This window comes from Euprymna scolopes, chromosome 6 (assembly GCF_053919585.1).
Source record: "Euprymna scolopes isolate OS-2025 chromosome 6, ASM5391958v1, whole genome shotgun sequence".
Classification (NCBI taxonomy): Eukaryota; Metazoa; Mollusca; class Cephalopoda; order Sepiida; family Sepiolidae; genus Euprymna; species Euprymna scolopes.
Window position 1 is genome coordinate 139,123,027 of NC_136487.1, and position 18,445 is coordinate 139,141,471.

The 18,445-nt window shown below is 39.6% G+C and overlaps 2 protein-coding genes across 16 annotated transcripts in view; one reads left to right on the forward strand and one right to left on the reverse strand.

The window, feature by feature from the left end:
* The window catches only part of LOC145277995 (monocarboxylate transporter 14-like), a 238,600-nt gene that overhangs the window by 49,066 nt on the left and 171,089 nt on the right, over nucleotides 1–18,445 (forward strand). The gene's annotated exons all lie outside the window — the stretch shown is intronic.
* Nucleotides 14,659–18,445, reverse strand: part of LOC145277993 (monocarboxylate transporter 9-like) — a 58,539-nt gene continuing 54,752 nt past the window's right edge. For all 5 annotated transcript variants that reach the window (XM_080130143.1, XM_080130144.1, XM_080130145.1 and 2 more), the window contains one exon: nucleotides 14,659–15,051. In XM_080130143.1, the coding sequence (XP_079986269.1) occupies nucleotides 14,924–15,051 (128 nt within the window). In that variant the 3' untranslated portion in view covers nucleotides 14,659–14,923. The remainder of the gene's footprint in view (nucleotides 15,052–18,445) is intronic.

The window sequence follows — 18,445 nt, forward strand, 5'->3', positions numbered from 1 at the left end:
TCCAAGCGATCCACTAAAGACACACTCATTTTATGGTAGGCAGATGAACCAGTGTAGAAAAAATTTCACAAGGTGCCTTCGATATCGAAGATTGAAATCGAAAATTTGAATGTTTAATTTTTTTATCTTTTGCGTTTTGAAGTGTGAGATTCATTGAATATGTTATCAATAATTATTATCATTCAAATGAGGATAAAAAAATGATTTTTTCCGAAGACGCTAAAATAGGCATACTATTAAATCTTTAAAAATAAATAAAATTTATTTTATAATGTGTAAACTTTCTATGTACCAGTACATAAAGAATGCTTTAAAGAATCGATCCCGCACAAATAAAAAAAGAACAAAGTGTGAAACTTATAATTTGTAATTGTATCTTCGTATTACGGTTTTTTCAAGACACGGTAACCGTTGTTATCCCCCTTTAACTATAACTATGAAGATATGGATTTCTGTAAATGATAGTTGTGACATTCCGACAAGTTGCATCCCCCAGAGGGTTACAAAAATGCCCCTTTTAAGAGCCACCAAATTCTAATAAATGTCTTTGTCGATTTTATTTATGCAATAAAGAATTAGGATAAATACAGTATGATCTAGTTTATGGAAAATGATTTTAAAAAGTGACTAACAGTAATATTAAAACTGATAGATATAATGGTAAAAATTCATGTTTGATGTAAAAATAGACAAAAAGCAGTTTTTCTCTTTTTAACAAGTACTAGGAAACATTTAAAGCTTGATGGATCAATTATTATGAAGGAAAAAATTATAAAGCTAAAAATAACATATTTCACCATAAATGGAGTTTGTAATAATAAATTTTATAATAATAATAATAATAATTTTATTCAATTATTTAAAAAGAATGCATTTGCCTGTCTAGTTACATTAAAATTCATGAAAATACTTAAATAAATATTAAGACGCGATTGGATTTTCATCCCTAAAATCCAAGATGGCAGTATTTTTTTGGTAAAACCAAAAGTTGTTCAGAAATAACGAATTCTAATAGATTTCAATCAGCTTCAGAAAAAGCAGTTTTCGATTAATTGGCGGTCACTATATAAAGTGAATGGAATTACTTCCTTATAAAACGCTTTCACGATTGACTTTTGCTAATATAATTCTCCAGACAATACAAACTGTATAAAACCATAAAATTTGACATTGTTATGGAAACTAAATTAGAAAAAAATATTGGTTTCTTTCTAAATGTCTCAAACAAAAATAACACTTATTTATGGCCTACCTTTAGCTGAATTGGAGAGGTTATGTAGAAAATTACTTACGCGAAAAAAATAAAACAAAAAAAAACACACACACAACAACAACAACAGCAGCAAATGAGCACGATGACACATTACCAAACATTTATCTTTATGTCAAATCGTCCGGCTAATTTTTATTTTTATTGCTGTATTTAAACATTTTCTTCTACAATTGTTCGTTAGTAATAGGTTAATTTATTTACAAATTCAGTAGTTGTTTCTGGTTTACATTTATAAATAGAGCTATATTAATACTACTATGCTTTAAGTTTGCGTATGCGTGTTTAGAACGATTATGTCTAAACCTTCTCCGACGAATTTTCCTGTTTTCTGTGCGTAGATAATTCGACATGATAAAACGACTTCCAGGAAAACAATCGTAGAATCAAAGTAGAAAATCACACAGAACTGATACGTCGCATCGTAGACAAATCTAGAAATGATTAACGTTAGATTAGTAAACAGTAGTAAGAGTAGCAAGTAGTTAACGTTAGATTAGTAAACAGTAGTGACTTGATACTTAGGTTTTTAAATATTAGAACGAAACAATTGTGAACATTACTTTTTGTATTATTTGGACTATTATTCTCATCTTGGTTGTTTTTTCCACAACGTTTCGGTAACCCCCGATCATCTTCAGGTGTGTTCATACTGGATGTTATTGGTGAATAGTGAAAAGTGTTTGATTTTTTGCTTTTCCAACGCACATAGCCGTTAGAAATTTAAAACACAAATAGCGCCAAGTATATTCTTTTTCTTTCTTTCTTTTCTTTATTTTAAATAAATCTGCTCCATTCCATTATTTTGACATGATGAATGTATATTTTTGAGAATAAGATTGATAATTATTCTCTGGTGTTTCGAGATATAAGTGCATTACGATGTAAAGCAGATATTCAACTTTCTTGTCAGAAAAGGAATTTCTTTATAATTACGCTGTCAACTGGATAGTTTTTTTTATTGGTTTGCATGTTTTTATGCTCTATTAATATCGCGTTGGATCGTTCAATGATGAAGCACAATAACTACAGGAAAAAGAAGAAAAATAATCTGAGGCGAAAAAGAAGTCTAACAATACACTACCACAAAAATGAGAGAAAATAATAAGAGCCCAACAATATTATAAAAATGTCTTCATTGTAACAATAATCCTCGCTAGAGTATACTTAAAAAAACATCTGAATGGAAAACAATCAGGCACTACAATACCAAAGAGAATAAGAAGTGTTCAACGATAATGTAAAACTGGTTTTCATTGTAACAATAATCTTATCAAGAATATGTACTTTTGAAAAACATAACTGAAGCGAAGACATGGTGGACGCTTAAATTCCACACTAAAAAGGAGAAACACGAAAAGACCAACAATGCGGACAAAATGCCTTTGTTGCAACAATCATCCTATACAAAATACGTATCTTTCTAGAAAGAATATGCATTTTTTTACAGAAAATGAAGCGAAATATAAGTCGGGCACTACAATGTTATACCAAATAGGAGAGAAAAATATACTGTCTAAAATGTCTTCATTATACCAGTCTTCATAGAAAGAATATGTAGTTTTAAAGAAAACCCAAAGCGAAAATCTAGCCATCAACCACAATGTCCCATTAAAGAGACACCAAATAAAGCCAACGATACAGTAAAAATTGTATTCCATGTAACAATCTACCTAGCAAGAACACGTATTTTTAAAAGAAAAACTAAAGTGCAAAATAATACCACACCAAGTGAAAGAAAATAAAACAGCCCAACTATGCAGTGAAAATGTTTCATTATAACAGTCATCCTAGCAAAAAACACGCATTAAAAAAATAAACAGAAACGAAAAAACAAATCGGACACTACAGTGCAACATTTAAAGGGAGAAACAAGAAGAACTCAACAATACTGTCATATACTGGACGGTCTTCTTAGCCAGAACACGTATATTTGTTTAGAAAAACTGAAGCGTAATTCAAATCGCGCACTACAATGCAGCACTAAGGAGGAATAAGCATAAAAGCCGATCAATATGATAAAAAATATCTTCATTATACCAATCTTTGTAAAAAGAACATACATTTTTTAACACACACTGGAGCGATAAAGAAGTCGTACACTATATTTCCACACAAAAGAGGAGAAACAAAATAGCACAGTAATATGATCAGAAGTATCTTCATTGCAACAATCTTCCGCGCAAGAATTAAAAGAAAACTTATCTGAAAATTAATTTTATCTTTACAAACAGAAGAAACAAAATGAACACAACTATACTGTCAAATATCTTTTCATTGTTACAACCTCCGTAGCAAGATATATATTTGTACTAAGTTTTTTCCTTATATTTTTTATTTTTTATAAAACCTGCTCTTCGTATATCTGTGACATTATTGTTAATTTCTCAATTTGTTTATCTTTTAATTATTTTGTGACATTCAAATCGAATTTCCTTCGTTTTATTCAGTGTAAAATAAAGGATGTTTATATGCGATTTGAACCCTGATTCTTCCTCTCCAATATTGAGTAAAAATTGCGATGAATTAATTTCATTGTTACTAGTTTTTACTTGTATCTTTTTTATTATGGGTGCAGACAATTAGTGTCATACCTATGATATCATTTTCACTATCGATTTCTGAAGAAAAAATAAACACTACAATACAACACTAAAGAGAATAAATAAGAAGCGTTCAAACATAGCTGATGCTAAAATGCCACATTATAAAGAAGGAAGATAAAGAGACAAACAATACTGACCAAAATGCCTTCGTTGTAATAATAATCCTATGCAAAATACGCATCTTTTGAGAAAAAAAATCAAAAATAGTATAATAATGCGAAACTAAATAGGAGAAACTATAAACCTAAATATACAGCAAAAAATAATTTATAGAAAAAGATGTTTTTTAAAGAAAGAATTAAGTAAACTAGTAGATACTACGATATTACACGAACGACGAGAAAAGAGAAGGACCTACTGATAGGCTTAAATGCCTTCATTGTAATCCTCTTCCTGAACACCCTTCTAAAATATATTTTAAAACCAGATCTAAGTAAAAAACCTATAGTAATTCATTGTGATAATCAGAGCAGTATCTTATTAGCAAATAATTCTATGATTCGTCAAAGGTCGAAGCATATTGATATCAAATATCATTTTATAAGGGATGAAATAAGGAAAAAATCTATTACTCTTACTTATGTGACGTCTGAAAGTAATATAACTGACATTTTGGAATTTAATTATGAATAAATCTCTTTTCAGAAACCCAAAAGGAGAAGCATGAACAGTTAAAATCACACACACACAAAAAATTGTAAATTGTCCGGGGCACGACGTTAAACTGCGACCATTTCTAAATTACTAACCCAATTAACCAATTAATACCTAACATAATGTTTCCAGTTTTTGTTACAAAAAAAAAAAAACAAAAAAAAAACACTTGTTAAAACCCATTTGTAAACTTCCTATTTGTTAAATAGTTCTTTTTTGTCTCTTTTTTTTGAAGTGTTTATTTTTATATGTATAAAAAAATGGCTTCTTTTTGCACACATTATACCAATATATTAATAATTCTTTTTGACCGATGAGAATAAAGACAAATTCCCATAAAACCAGAAAAAGAAAAAGAAAAAAAGAAAAAAAAACAGTTATTTTATTGGTTTATTTTTCTTTGTTCATTTATTTTTATTTATTTATTTATTTTTCTTTCCTTTTCTCAAATGAAACCAAAATTAAATCCGAAAGGATTTTTCCATTATATCAAAAAAGGGGGATGTGTAAAATGTTTTTGACTTGTAACGGGGGTATATATTTAATTGCTGCCCACATCAGCAATATGGCACAAGGCCGGAAAGTGGGAACCCCGCAGGCTCCCCTAAAGAAGGGGAACTCCTGCAATTTTAAAAATTGCCTGAGTAACCCCGTCGGCATTCCCCGGTCGGGGCGCCTCAGGCAGCAAGCAATAAACTTGCCCCATCGGAAAGCCCGCTGGCAAGGCCTGGGAGGGTAGACCTCCTAGGTATTACCCAGGCGGTATACCTCAGTCCATCAGGTGCTGGGCCGGTTCCCGGCCCCTCACCTTGTGGGCTGAGTGTCAAGTGACGAATCCTTGATGTGTACTACCCTGTCTCCCTGCAGTCGAAGCCGCTAGGAGACCTTCCCCATCAGACAAAGTGATGGGGGTATATATTTAAATGCTGCCCACATCAGCATTATGTGGCACAAGGCCGGAAAGTGGGAATCTTGCAGGCTCCCCTAAAGAAGGGGCACTCCTGCAATTTTAAAAATTGCTTGAGTAACCCCGTCAGCATTCCCCAGTCGGGGCGCCTCAGGCAGCAAGCAATAAACTTGCCCCACCGGAAAGCCTGGTGGCAAGGCCTGGGAGGTTGGACCTCCTAAGTATTACCCAGGCGGCGTACCTCAGTCCAACAGGTGCTGGGCCGGTTCCCGGCCCCTCACCTGTTGGGATGAGTGACGAATCCTTGACGAGTACTACCCTGTCTCCCTGCAGCCGAAGCTGTTAGGAGACCTTCCCCATCAGACGAAGTGATGATATTTAGCCATTTTGTCCCTGGCCTTGGCATTATCTACTGCCAAGGCCTCATTTGGAGTTCGAAACAACTTAGGCACCAGGGCCAGTAAGGGGGAATGGGGGAAGAAAACGGGACTTTGCTAATAGACTACGCTAGACTTGCGTTGGAAGGCAAGTACTTTATTGAAAAAAACCTATACTAGAGTTTCTATCATTCTGTACTCAACCGCCTACATTCTTACCAGGACCTACTTAAAACCGACTGCTCCCCAGCTTACGGGATGGCAGACGACATTTACACTTAAAGAGAAAAAAACATATTTACAAAAAAATAAAACAAAAAACTATTTACAAAAACAATTTTTTTTCCTTAATAATGGGGGTGTGATGATGGGGAGGGGGCAAACTATAAAACACCCAAAAAGAAAGAAAAAGAAAAGAAATAAACAAAATTCCTATGGGGGCGGATTAGTAAGGAGACCCTTCCTTCCTATCCGCTAGTCGTCAAATGAAACGCCCACTGTCTTCCGGTCCCCTCCCCGGGGGGAGAGGTGAAAGCAAGCAGGTCGTTCTCTAGTGGGGTGTGGAGGACCTAAAGGACAGCACTTTTGCATGCGAAACTAACTTGGGGTTGGGGTCAACAGGGATGGATTGCGTCTTCCAAGATAGAATGCGTAATGGGCAAAACAGACCGGGGACAAAACAAACAAGTGGACTGGGCATCTTTGGAAGCTCTCCTAGTGCCGACTAACAAAAAATAAAGAGGCTACGGGAACAGGATCAACACACATACTTACCCTAGTCTAGGCCCTAACAAAGTACATGCTTTCCACTCTTGGTGGTTACTCAGCCTAACTACATCCTACTCCTACCCATGTTACGTTAAACCTTGTATTAAACCATAAGGGCTGGGTTCCGAGTAAACGACAATAAACCCCAGCACCTTAGGACTAATACCACTAGGGTGGGAACACGAGCTCAAACCTAGCGCCTCGTCGGATTCACAAGCTAGTGTTGTGCACCCATCTCCTATCAAAGTCTATGCGGTGCAATCTTTCCCAATCACATCTGATCTTTATTTTAAGTTGATGCTTAAAATAAAAACGACCAGATCCTGATCGGAAACAGATTGCCCCTCATAGACAATGACCAGACTTGAAATCCACGTCACTAATCTAGCTACAGCTAGGATTGCCAGAAACACCGCCCATTTCTCCCTGGTAAACGGCGGGTCCACATTGTCAACAACGTATGCTAAATCAAGTGGCACCGACCGCTCAGGGTTGATGCGAGCTGTTACCTCTCCGACATACTCCCAGAGACTCCACACCCCGCTGCAAAGAAAGAACGCATGTTCCCTCGTCTCCTCCTCCTCCTCGTCGTTGCAGCGTGGACACGGGGGATAATAATATTCACTATCCCTACAATCACTGGGTAGTCTGCTGAAGAGTGGCAGCACGTCCCGGACTAGCCTCCATGTGATGGAATATTCTGCATTATTAATGTAGCTACTGGCAGGCGCCCAACTCCACAACAAGAGACCTTCCCCCCCTCGACAGATGCAGCCGCTCCACCAGCGGATCTTTTGCGGTACCCACCACTAACTCCTCATATAGCCTCCTCCTAGGCCGTGCAAGGTCCCTGGACCCCGGCAATGCCCTAAGGCAGCATTCGGTCAGGAAACACTGTTCCCCCACCGGTCTTCTGCGACCTTCAGCGGCAGGGGCGGATATGAGCCGTGGAAAAGCTCGTTCCACGACTGGTGCCCAGTGCGTTTCCTCGATCAGTGTCCGAATCAGGAACGCCAGTCTTTCTGCGTGCTTGTGACTTTGCAAGTCTGGCATTCCCAAGCCTCCCTCGCTAAGCTTCTGCATACAGACCTGTCTGTGGACATACCGGTTTCCCCCCTTCCAAAGAAGTTTGAAAAGAAGGCGCTCTAAAGCCTTACAGCGATCTGCAGGCAGAGGAAGTATAGATAAGCAGTAAAGGATCAACGGAAACACGTATGTAGCACATGCCAACGCGCGACCCTTCAAGGACAATCTCCGATGAATCCAAATCCATACTGACGACTCGACCTTCGTCTGTACTTCCGACCAATTCTTGTCCACCTGGAGGTCCGGCCCGAACCACACTCCGAGGATCTTTACCGGGCCATCAGTCCAGCCGAACGCACCTGGAAGCGAGTTTACCCCGCTCCAGGCGCCCAACCGCAGGCCAACGGACTTGCTGCGATTGATCACAGCCCCTGTGACAACTTCGTACTCAGCGATCGCCTCTATCACCGCTCTAACGTCGCTACCCCTTGTAGCGAACACGGTGACGTCATCAGCGTACGCGGACACCCTGGCAAATTTGCCGCCAGGTAGCGCTATGCCGCACAGGACTGGTCTCGTCGCCTCGTCCCTTAATTTGCGAAGGAAGGGTTCCAACGCCAGGACATACAACAGAGGCGACAGCGGGCAACCTTGCTGCACCGACCGGGAGACCCCAAAGGACTCTGACAACCTACTGTTTACTTGCACCACTACCGCGGGATCATGATACAGGGCGGAAACCCACTTGCGGAAGTCCGGACCAAAGCCGGCGGTTTCCACAACATCTCAGGAACCCGTGGTCCACCCTATCGAACGCCTTGGACTGATCTAAATTGCTCAGCGCGGCTTCAGTGTCGTCTTCTAAACCCTCTATGATTATGCGAACCAAGTGCAAATTGTTCTGAATCGATTGACCCCTCACAGCGTAGTTCTGATCCGGTTCGATCAAGTCACCGATAACGACCTGCAGTCAGTTCGCAAGAACGCGGGACAAAATCTTGAAATCTGCGTTAAGCAGAATGATGGGCCTATAGTCATCTAGATTCCCCCCTCCATGTTGGTCCCCCTTCTTCAGAAGCATGATCACTCATTTGGTAACCTGCCTCGGCATCGAGCCCTAGGCAAACCAGTGGTTAAACACGCCCGTCAGAAGGAGCAAAAACATGGGCGACAGCCTCAAGAACAGTTCGTAGGGCAAACCATCGAGCCACGGAGATTTGTTGCGGCCAACCTGCTTCAATGCAGTAATGACCTCATGCTCCGTAACCATCCCCTCGCATCTAGCTGCTCGGTCCGCAGTAAGGCGGGGCAAGCCAGCTAAATAGCTGCCAAACTCCTGGCCGCGAAGTCTGGGTAGTTAGGTGAAGTGCTCCTCCAAGTGTTGCCGAAACCCATTGCAGATCTCCCGTGCCGACACGAGAGAGCGCCCTTCCAGGCTTTTCACTTCCTGAATGTACCCATCCGAGCTGCGTCTTAGGGCGGCCTTACGCTCACCAGCATCAACGTTCACGGTCTCATTGGAGACTCTATCTAACCTAGCTCTAACTACCTGACCTGCGTATCGCTCGCTAGCCAAGCGATCCAGGTCCCCCTTAACTACAGCTAGTTCTAGGGAATGCCCCCTGCCACCGCCCGGGTCAGTCTATCATCTAAGTGCCTTTTGGTCCGAGCCCTAGTTAACGCGAGGCTTTGGCTGTATTGGACGCAAAAGTGCCTAATGGTGACCTTAAGCTTAACCCACCAGCTACTCCCGGTAACCGCCCCCACTAACTCCCTCTGAATTAGTGATGTCAGCTGCTCCCGGAAGTCGTTCGACTCCAAAAGGAGACGTTCAACTTCCAGTAGCCAGCTAACCTAGGCCTATAACCTAATTTCAAACGGGCCAACACGATTTTGTGGTCCGAATGACCTAGCCAGTTGGAACGTGGGACAAGATAGGAAATCCATGTCGCCCCTTCTAATTAACATCCTGTCCAAGTATGTACTCGAACAGGCGGCCAAACTAGCATGCCACGTCCACATCTCCCTCCCAGGGTGATCCAGACGGAACCTGTCGACCAGATCGCATGAGGCCATCAGGTCAGACAGGTTGTTGTCACCCTGCCCCGACCCTCTAACCCCCCCGACCTTATCTATCTTGGGGTCCAGGACGGCATTCCAGTCCCCCATTAAGACTACTCGCTTCGGACCCAAAGAGAAAAAGACCTCCACTCGCCGAAAAAAGGAAACCCTCTCGCTGTGGATGTTGGGCGCATAAACTGCCACGATCTGGAACGTGCCACTTTTAACGGCAACATCGACCACGACCAGCCTCCCATGAGCATCCGCATGGACAACGGTAACCGTCGCAGACAGAGTGCGACTCACTAGCACAGAAACCCCCGGCTCTGGAGGCTGCCATATGCTGAGTAAACATCAAAATCGTTTACCAGCACATCGCAGTCCCCAGCCACAACAAAGTGGGTCTCCTGTAGTGCAGCTACATCTACCTCAAGGGCCACGAGATCCTTCAGCACGCGAGCAGCCTTGCTTCGGCATCTCATGCCCCTTGCATTCAAACTAGCTAGGTTCAAGCCCGTGGCCATGTTCCCCTAACTAGTTGTATTCGTCAACTAAGGGTCTGAAATCCTCGGGGGTCAGTACGTCAAAGGTCTGGCCGAGACTGCCTGTGAGCAGGTCGGGCGTAAGCCGCCCGTCTCTGGCCAGACCCCCGACGTCCAAGGGGGATGTCAGTTTAATCGCCCTATAGAAGGAGGGGTGAACGTAAATAGGGACCCGTCCCTCGCAGCGCTTTGCCACTTGCGTCAACGATGGGTGCTCCCCATCCATCAGCCTGAAGCCCGGGAACGCGGTTTTCCGGCCTCAAACATCCTCCATAGCGCCTTTGCACGTCCTCCCCTATTATTCGTTCTCACAAACGTTATGAGGTGTGGGGCGTCGGCGAAGTTCTTCGGGTTGGTCACCTCCCTCCCATCCACCTCCTTTAGACCTTCCAGAACTTTGAGGTATTTTCTCTGGGTTCCGGTGAGGTCACCCGCCATTTCCACCTCACAGATACGCTCCTCCGGCCAGAAAGGACACTTCCTGGTCTTTTCCATTCTGGGGAGCGTCTTTTCTATTTCCTTATTTTCCGCCGACGCCGTTTTCCTTGTTTCCGCTACTTCCTTAGCTGGAGCTTATTTGGCTGGAGCTTCTGCTGGTTGCTCCGGAGTGTTGAATTGGGGAGAGGTTGGCTGAGCATCTTCTTGGGGGGTGATGTTAGAGGCTCAGTGTTCTCGTCATCCATTTCTTCCTGGGGAGCCTCTTTGGGAGTCTCCTTCCGTTCCCTTTTTTCCTTGGGCTTTTCTTTTTCCCCGGTTTCCTCACCCTCTGATTCGGAGGAGCTTCCTCTCAGTTTTCGTTTGGTCGTTGCTGTTGTCGCTCTTGCTGGTGCTGGAGGGGCCTCTTTCTCTTTCTTCCTACCTTTCTTGGCGACGACCTTACTCCAAATTTCCCCGTCTTTCTGGTTTTCTGCTCCCGTCTTTTTGCTTTCCTCCACCGGCTTCTCCTTTCTCTCCGGCTTTGGCGGAGCCGGCTCTTTTCTTAGAGGGCAGAAACGGGAGATGTGTCCGGGCTTCAAGCACTGCTAGCAGAGCGGTCTCCTGCCTTCCACGATGATAGTCATCTGCCAGCCCTCTCAAGTGAGCAGAGCGGGGATCTTATAGAATTTTTTTCGGTCAACCCTCATGCTCACTTTATATGTACCGGTCAGTATGTTTCGGGGGCCTTTTACCGGTTGCATTCCCTCCACTTCCCCATATTCGATAGGGTGGCCCCCCAGTTGGTCCTCCCCGATGAAACATGGGACTCCCATCACGAATACAACTGTTCGCCTCTTTGATTTATATTTGGGATGCAGCCGGATGTTTTTCCACGTGAGGCCCCCCTGTGCCCACCTCTCAGCTTCTTCCTTTGACGGCAACAGGAGAACCCACGTCGCTTGATATCTTCTTACTAAGTACTGGGCCGGGATTTTAAGGTCGCCCAGTACTTCTAACATTTTCTCCAGGGGAACCCCAATGAGCCCCTTCTCATTTGCCTCCAGGGTCGCAAGAGACAACGATCTGTCTTTGATGTCGTCCAGGGTTCCAGGTAACGCCATCATCGTGTTACCCTGGACATACTCTTTGTATTTCTCCCCAAAGAGGGCACTATAGTACTCTGGCATTTCTTCGGGCCTTTCTTCCTGCTCCAGGCGCCTCCAGTCTTCTTGGATTCCCCTGGCATGCTGGTCTCGGCTGGCCGCTGCGTCTCCATCCTTACACTTTGTCTTGGTGGTATCGGGGAGGACTCGCTTGATGTGAGGGCTGGCCACTCCACCGCACTGGTTGGCGTCAAATTCTTTGGGACCCCCGCCTCCGAGGAGCACCCATCCATCACGATCACGTCTAAAGATCTGCTCTTTCGCAGACCTTCAACTGCCGACTTCCGGGGCTGCTAGATTCTGACTGAGTTTGAGTCGGTTGCGACTCCTCGTCCTGGACCTACCATTTCTTGATCGGCTTTCTCCGCTTCTTCTGAAAGGCCTTCCAGGCTTCGTCAACTTCTGGGGTTCCCTGGACGAATTTTTCCCACGCAGCTAGCTCTTCTTCTCTGGTCGTCGCCACCACGGTTGAGGGCGTTATCCATGGTTGATTAAGGCTCTCACAGCCCAGGTCGACATCGCCATGACCGAACTTGAACTGGGGTTGGCAGCCGCCGGACCGGAACTCGAACCCTTTTTAGACACTTCACCTGGGGCGTCCACTCAAGGTGGTAGGAACAGCTGCCTGCTCCATCATCTTTGATGGTCCTGAGCCCAACTAGAGCCCGCCGATTCGGAAACCAAGGGGACCTTCGCCTAAAAAGGCACGTCGGTTTCCCTTGGCACTGCCGGCTGCTTAAGCACTAGCTTGACCCCGGACTATCTGCAAAAAAAGGAGAAAAACAGTTAATAAGTTGCCCGAGGGCAATAACGAAAACAATCTAGCAAATAACAAATAAAGAAACCAGTCCTTGCGGGTCCAATCCCCAAAGGAGGGGCTGGTCCTTGCAGTGGCCAACAAAAACAACTGGAAGTCTCCGACGCAGCGATCACTGGTAACAGACACCACACCTCGATCCTAGCCAAAAGAGACCGTAACAGCGATCCCCATAAGACGAAGTGATGGGGGTATGAGACGAATTTTTATAACCAACGGTTGTGCTAAACAACCAATAAAAACGTCGCAAAATTATTATAAAAATTGTCGAATTTTGGATTCAATCAGTTCGCCGTTTGCTACCTCACGGACCGCATTTAATTCTTCACCGCCATCTTGGTTACTGATCTGAACTAAGCCGCCATCTTGGTTACTGATCTGAACTACGCCGCCATCTTTGTTCAACACAATGTCTCAAAACTTAACACTCTTCCTAACAAGAATATGTATTTTTGCAAATAACTGAAGCGAAAAATGCCGAACATTACAATGCCACATTAAAGTGAAGAAACAAAAATAGCCCAACAGTACGCTAAAAAGTTTGCATTGATCAATTTGATCTCTATAATATCGCACTAAACAGAAGAAACAAGAACAGAACGATACTGTCAAATATCTTTACAATCTCAGTAGCAAGAATAAATAAGTCGAATGCTACAATGCAGTACTATTATCAAAAATGTTTCATGGCAACAATCTTCTAGAAAGCAATACATTTAGACGTAATTTACGGGCAATTTTAGGAGTGGGAGTGGGTTTTACAATTGTTTACGAGGGTTCGGGAAGTTTGCAGATAGTCTTGAGTTTGTAAAAGTTGATTGTAGTTCCAGATTATGACAGTTGAAAGCAGGTTGTGATTCAGAATAAATGAGGAGATGAAGTTATCAATCGATTGACGAACGTGGCCTCAAGACGACTAAAACGTGGACGTTAATGTTTGGAGAGTCGCATTCCGCGATGGAGTCACACATCTGATATCTACGGAATGTGTCAGAGTTTGTGTTTTCTGTGAGTTTTCTCGTTTGCTTTGTACTTTTTATACTTGTGAGCAACTGTGCTCGCTCTTTAGCAATTGCTTATGTGAGAGATGATGACATGACAGAATATAAAATGAAAGAGAAGAAGACCACCGAAACAGCGTTGGTGTCGGCGATTGTTGTCGCAGAGGAGCACATGGTCTCACGTTAAAATCACTTTTGACTTGATGTAGAATTCCAAACTTTTCTGAAAAACCATTGCTAATTTTAATCTTGCGTATTTATGTGAATTGTTTGTCATTATTAGAAGTAGAAGAAAAGATTTAAAGTGTAAAAAAAAGTCGTTTGAGAGGAATATCAACACGATTAATTCCTCTAATCAGTCTAAGCCAAGCAAATTTAAATCAAAATTATCTGAGAGATAATATGTTTAAGACAATTTTGTTTCTTTAAAGGACACGTTGCAATAAAATCCACCTGTAAACTGAATTGTGTTACGTGGCTAACTTCGATCTATATGGTGTGTTTTAGTTACCCTTGGCTTCTCAATATGTTCCCGAATTGACCGTGAGATAACGGTAATATCATTAGCAGTGTTGAACTGATCAGCAATTTAGGATAACAATACTAAATTTTCTACGAGATCCAAAATTAATTTTGAATGTCATAAACACAGAATTTTAATTTTTCTTCCAGTCCTTTTTTTTGTCTATTTTTTGAATGCAAATGCTACCTTCTCCTCATTTATGACCTTCCACCAGATGAGTGGTATAAAGTGAATGGAATTACTTCCTTATAAAACGCTTTCACTATTTCTACTTTTTGCAGACAATGTGTTATAAAACTGTATAAAACTATGAAATGTCACATTGTTATTGAAACTAAATTGGAAAAGATATTGGTTTCTTTCTAAATGTCCCAAACAAAAATGACATATTTATGGCCTACCCTTACGTAAATTCAAGAGGTTAGTTAGAAAATAACATACGCAAATAAACAACCCCCCCCCCAAAAAAAAAAAACCAAAACAAAGCAAAACAACAAACACAAAAAAGACATGGGCACAATGACGCTTTACCAAACATTTATCTTTATGCCAAATCGTTCGGTTAATTTTAAGAGTTGTATTTTTATTGCTGTATTTAAACATTTTCTTCTACAATTGTTCGTTAGTAACAGGTTAATTTATTTACAAAATCAGTAATTGTTTGTTTCTTTCCTACATCTATAAATAGATTAATGCTATTAATACTATTATGCTTTAAGTTTGTAATAATTATCTCTTTTTGATTTAACGCATGCGTATTTAGAGCGATTATATTTAAACCTTATTGCTCCTTATTCGACGAATTTCCCTGTTTTCTGTGCGTAGATAATTCCACATGATAAAATGACTCCCACGAAAACAATCGCAGAATCAAAGTAGAAAATCACGAAAAACTGCTGCGCCGCATCGTAGACAAATCCTGAAATGATTAACGTTAGATTAGTAAACAGTAGTAAGTAACTTGATACTTAGGTTTTTAAATATTAGAACGAAACAATTTTGAACATTACTTTTTGTATTATTTGGACTATTATTTTCATCTTGGTTGTTTTTTCCACAACGTTTCGGCCTATATAACCCCCGATCATCTTCAGGTGTATTCACACTGGATGTTATTGGTGAAGAGTTAAAAATGTTTGTTTTTTTGCTTTCTCAACGAATGTAGCCGTTAGAAATTTTAAACGCAAATAGCGCCAAGTATATTTCTTTTCCATTTCTTTTTTTTTTTTTAAATAAATCTGGCTCCATTCCATTTTTTTACATAAGAAATGAATATTTTTTAGATGAAGATTGATAATTATTTTTTAGCATTTCCAGAAAAAAAAAATTAAAAGATAAAAATAGAAGTTAGTAGAGTTTTCTTGCATTAGTTCAAATCTGGTAAAAAATAAAATAATGAAGTTGTAAGGTATATTTAAGGTTAACTCACGGGCTCTCATTTCATTGATTACTAGATTGAGGTATAATTGAGGGTGCAATTAATTTCACAAGGTTCCTCCACTTACCCTTGATAGTCACCTTATAATGTTAAATGTTTAGAAAGGTGACATCAAATACTCTTTTGAGTCTTTGGTACGACTCGATCAAGTATTGAACACAGGTTTCTCCTCCCATTAGCAAACAGTCTAACCCTTACGCCAAATGGACCAAAAAAAGTGGAAAAACGATGAAAGGACGTAAACATAGAGGGGAAATTATTGGTTATTTAATATACGAGACATTTAGAATTTCAAAAATCTGAAAAATCTAATTTTTGAATTTGAATTGTAATCATAGGCATGTATCATGTAGGCACAGATCATAATGGTCGATGCAGGACTGTTTTATATTAATAGAACCTGCATATGCACATTGAATTTAAACTGTAGTATACATAAATAAACCAACTAATATGGCTGCAAGATTTTAGTATTAAATAAGTTAAGATAGTTAAATTAAATCATTTTAGAAGATTTTACCTGAATTTCTATTTCGTCGATGTTATTCCTAATATAATATATATAAAATATATTTATTAAAAAGAAGTCAAATAATAAGTAAATCATATTGCAAAAAGTTTAGGTTTAATCTTTTGTTACTACAGAAGTGGAATTATTCAGTTACTTCATAAGTATTATGCTTTATTCACTAGTGATATCATTTTCATTATCGATATCACTTTTCGTAATTTAATCTGTCTATGAAGCTTGTTATGTGAACAATTGAGAATGAGCCTTTCAGATTTGATACGTTTCAGTGACCTTACGATTCATATACTTTAAAAGTTGACTGACTGTAAAAGCGGTAACCTTGAATGAATAGACGTATGATATGCGTGGGGGCAACTAATACTTTGAAATTGAAATTGAATACACTCTTTTATATATCATTGCATTGCGATGTAAAGCAGATGTTCAGATTTTTTGTCAAAAAAAGAATTCATTTGTAACTAGCAGTTCAGCCCGGCTTTGCTCGGGCCCTATGTACTGTTAATAACTTTATGTACCTATGTATATATATATATTAAATGTTTGTACACATGTACAAGTAACCTACATTTAAAATTGCTAGTGTTTAGACCAAAAATTGGCGGAGGAGTTTGGTAAAGTTTTCAAAGCTAAAATCGTTGAAATTTGACCATTGACAGGCACATTTCTGACCAAAAACCAATTAAAAAGATATTCCCAAATCTCAATAACCCTTTTGTCAAATCTCCAATCTGTAGACTAAAAATTGACAGAATTATTTGGTAGGAAAACGTACACAGACACACACACAGACAGACAGGCATTTTCACTTTTATATAGATATAATAGATAGATAGATAGATAGATTAATTCATTATTAATCTCAAACCCAAAATTATTTGCTACTAAATTACTATTTTCTCAACTCCAAATTTATTTACTATTAATCACTATTAATCTAAAACCCAAAATTATTTGCTATTAATTTACTACTGTTCTCAAATGCAAACTTATTTACTAATAATTTACTGTTAATTTCAACCCAATATTATTTGCTACTAATTTACTATTTTCCCAACTCCAAACTTATTTACTATTAATTTACTATTAATCTCAAACACAAAATTATTTGCTATTAATTTTCTATTGTTCTCAAACCCAAACTTATTTACTAATAATTCACTATTAATCTAAAACCTAAAATTATTTGCTACTTATTTACTATTACTCTAAACTCTAAACATAATTACTCTTTATTCACTATTAATCTCAAACCCAAAGTTATTTCCTATTAATTTACTATTACTCTTAAAACCAACCTTATTTACTACTTGCATTTCTGCTCGACTTCGTCCGAGCCCTTTGTACTGTTCATAACTTACCCTATGTGTAAATATACTTTTATGTAAAATTTCAAATGTTTAGATAAAAATTGTCTGAGTAATTTTGTAGAGACAGCAAAGGCAATTTTTTAAAATTTTGACCCCAATTTTGACCCCTAAAATTTATTGTTTTGGTTTGAACTCAAAATAAAATGTTTGTCCCATGTTCAAGTTACTTACATTTAAAATTTCGACTGTTTAGACCAAAAATTGGCGGAGGAGTTTAGTAGAATCTGCAAAGATCAACTTTTTCAACTTTGACCTTTTGGCAGACAAATCTTTTCCCCAAACATATTAAAATGCTTGCCGCATGTCTGAATACCCGTTATATAAAATTTCTAATGTTTAGACCAAAAATTGGCTGAGTAATTTGCTAGACACAGCAAAGGTGAAATCGTTTGAACTTTGACCCCTTAGCAGCTCAAATTTTCGACTCAAACCGATTAAAAATTTTGCCATATTTCTGAATACCCTTTATGTAAAATTTCAAATGTTTAGATCAGAAATTTGCTTAGTAATTTGGTAGAGTCTACAGAAGTCAATTTTTTTAACTTTGACCTCAACTTTAAACCCTTTATATTTATGTTTTTGGGCTTAAATCAAATTATAAAGTTAGATCCATGTCCAAGTAACCTACATTTAAAATTTCAAGTGTTTAGACTCAAAATTGATGTAGGGGAGTTTGGTAGAGTTTTCAAAGGTCAAATCGTCGAACATTGACCTCTTGACAGCCACATTTTTGTTCGATAACCGATTAAAATACTTTTCCCAAATCTCAATACCCCTTATTTAAATTCTCGAGTCTGCAGATTGAAAATTGACAGAGTTATTTGGTAGGGAAATGTATAAAGACAGACAGACATTTTTACTTTTATAGATATACAGATTGTGCTGTCAACTGGATAGTTTTTGTTGATTTGCATATTTTTACGCACTATCAATATCGTTTTGGATCGTTCAATGATGAAGCACAATAACTACAGAA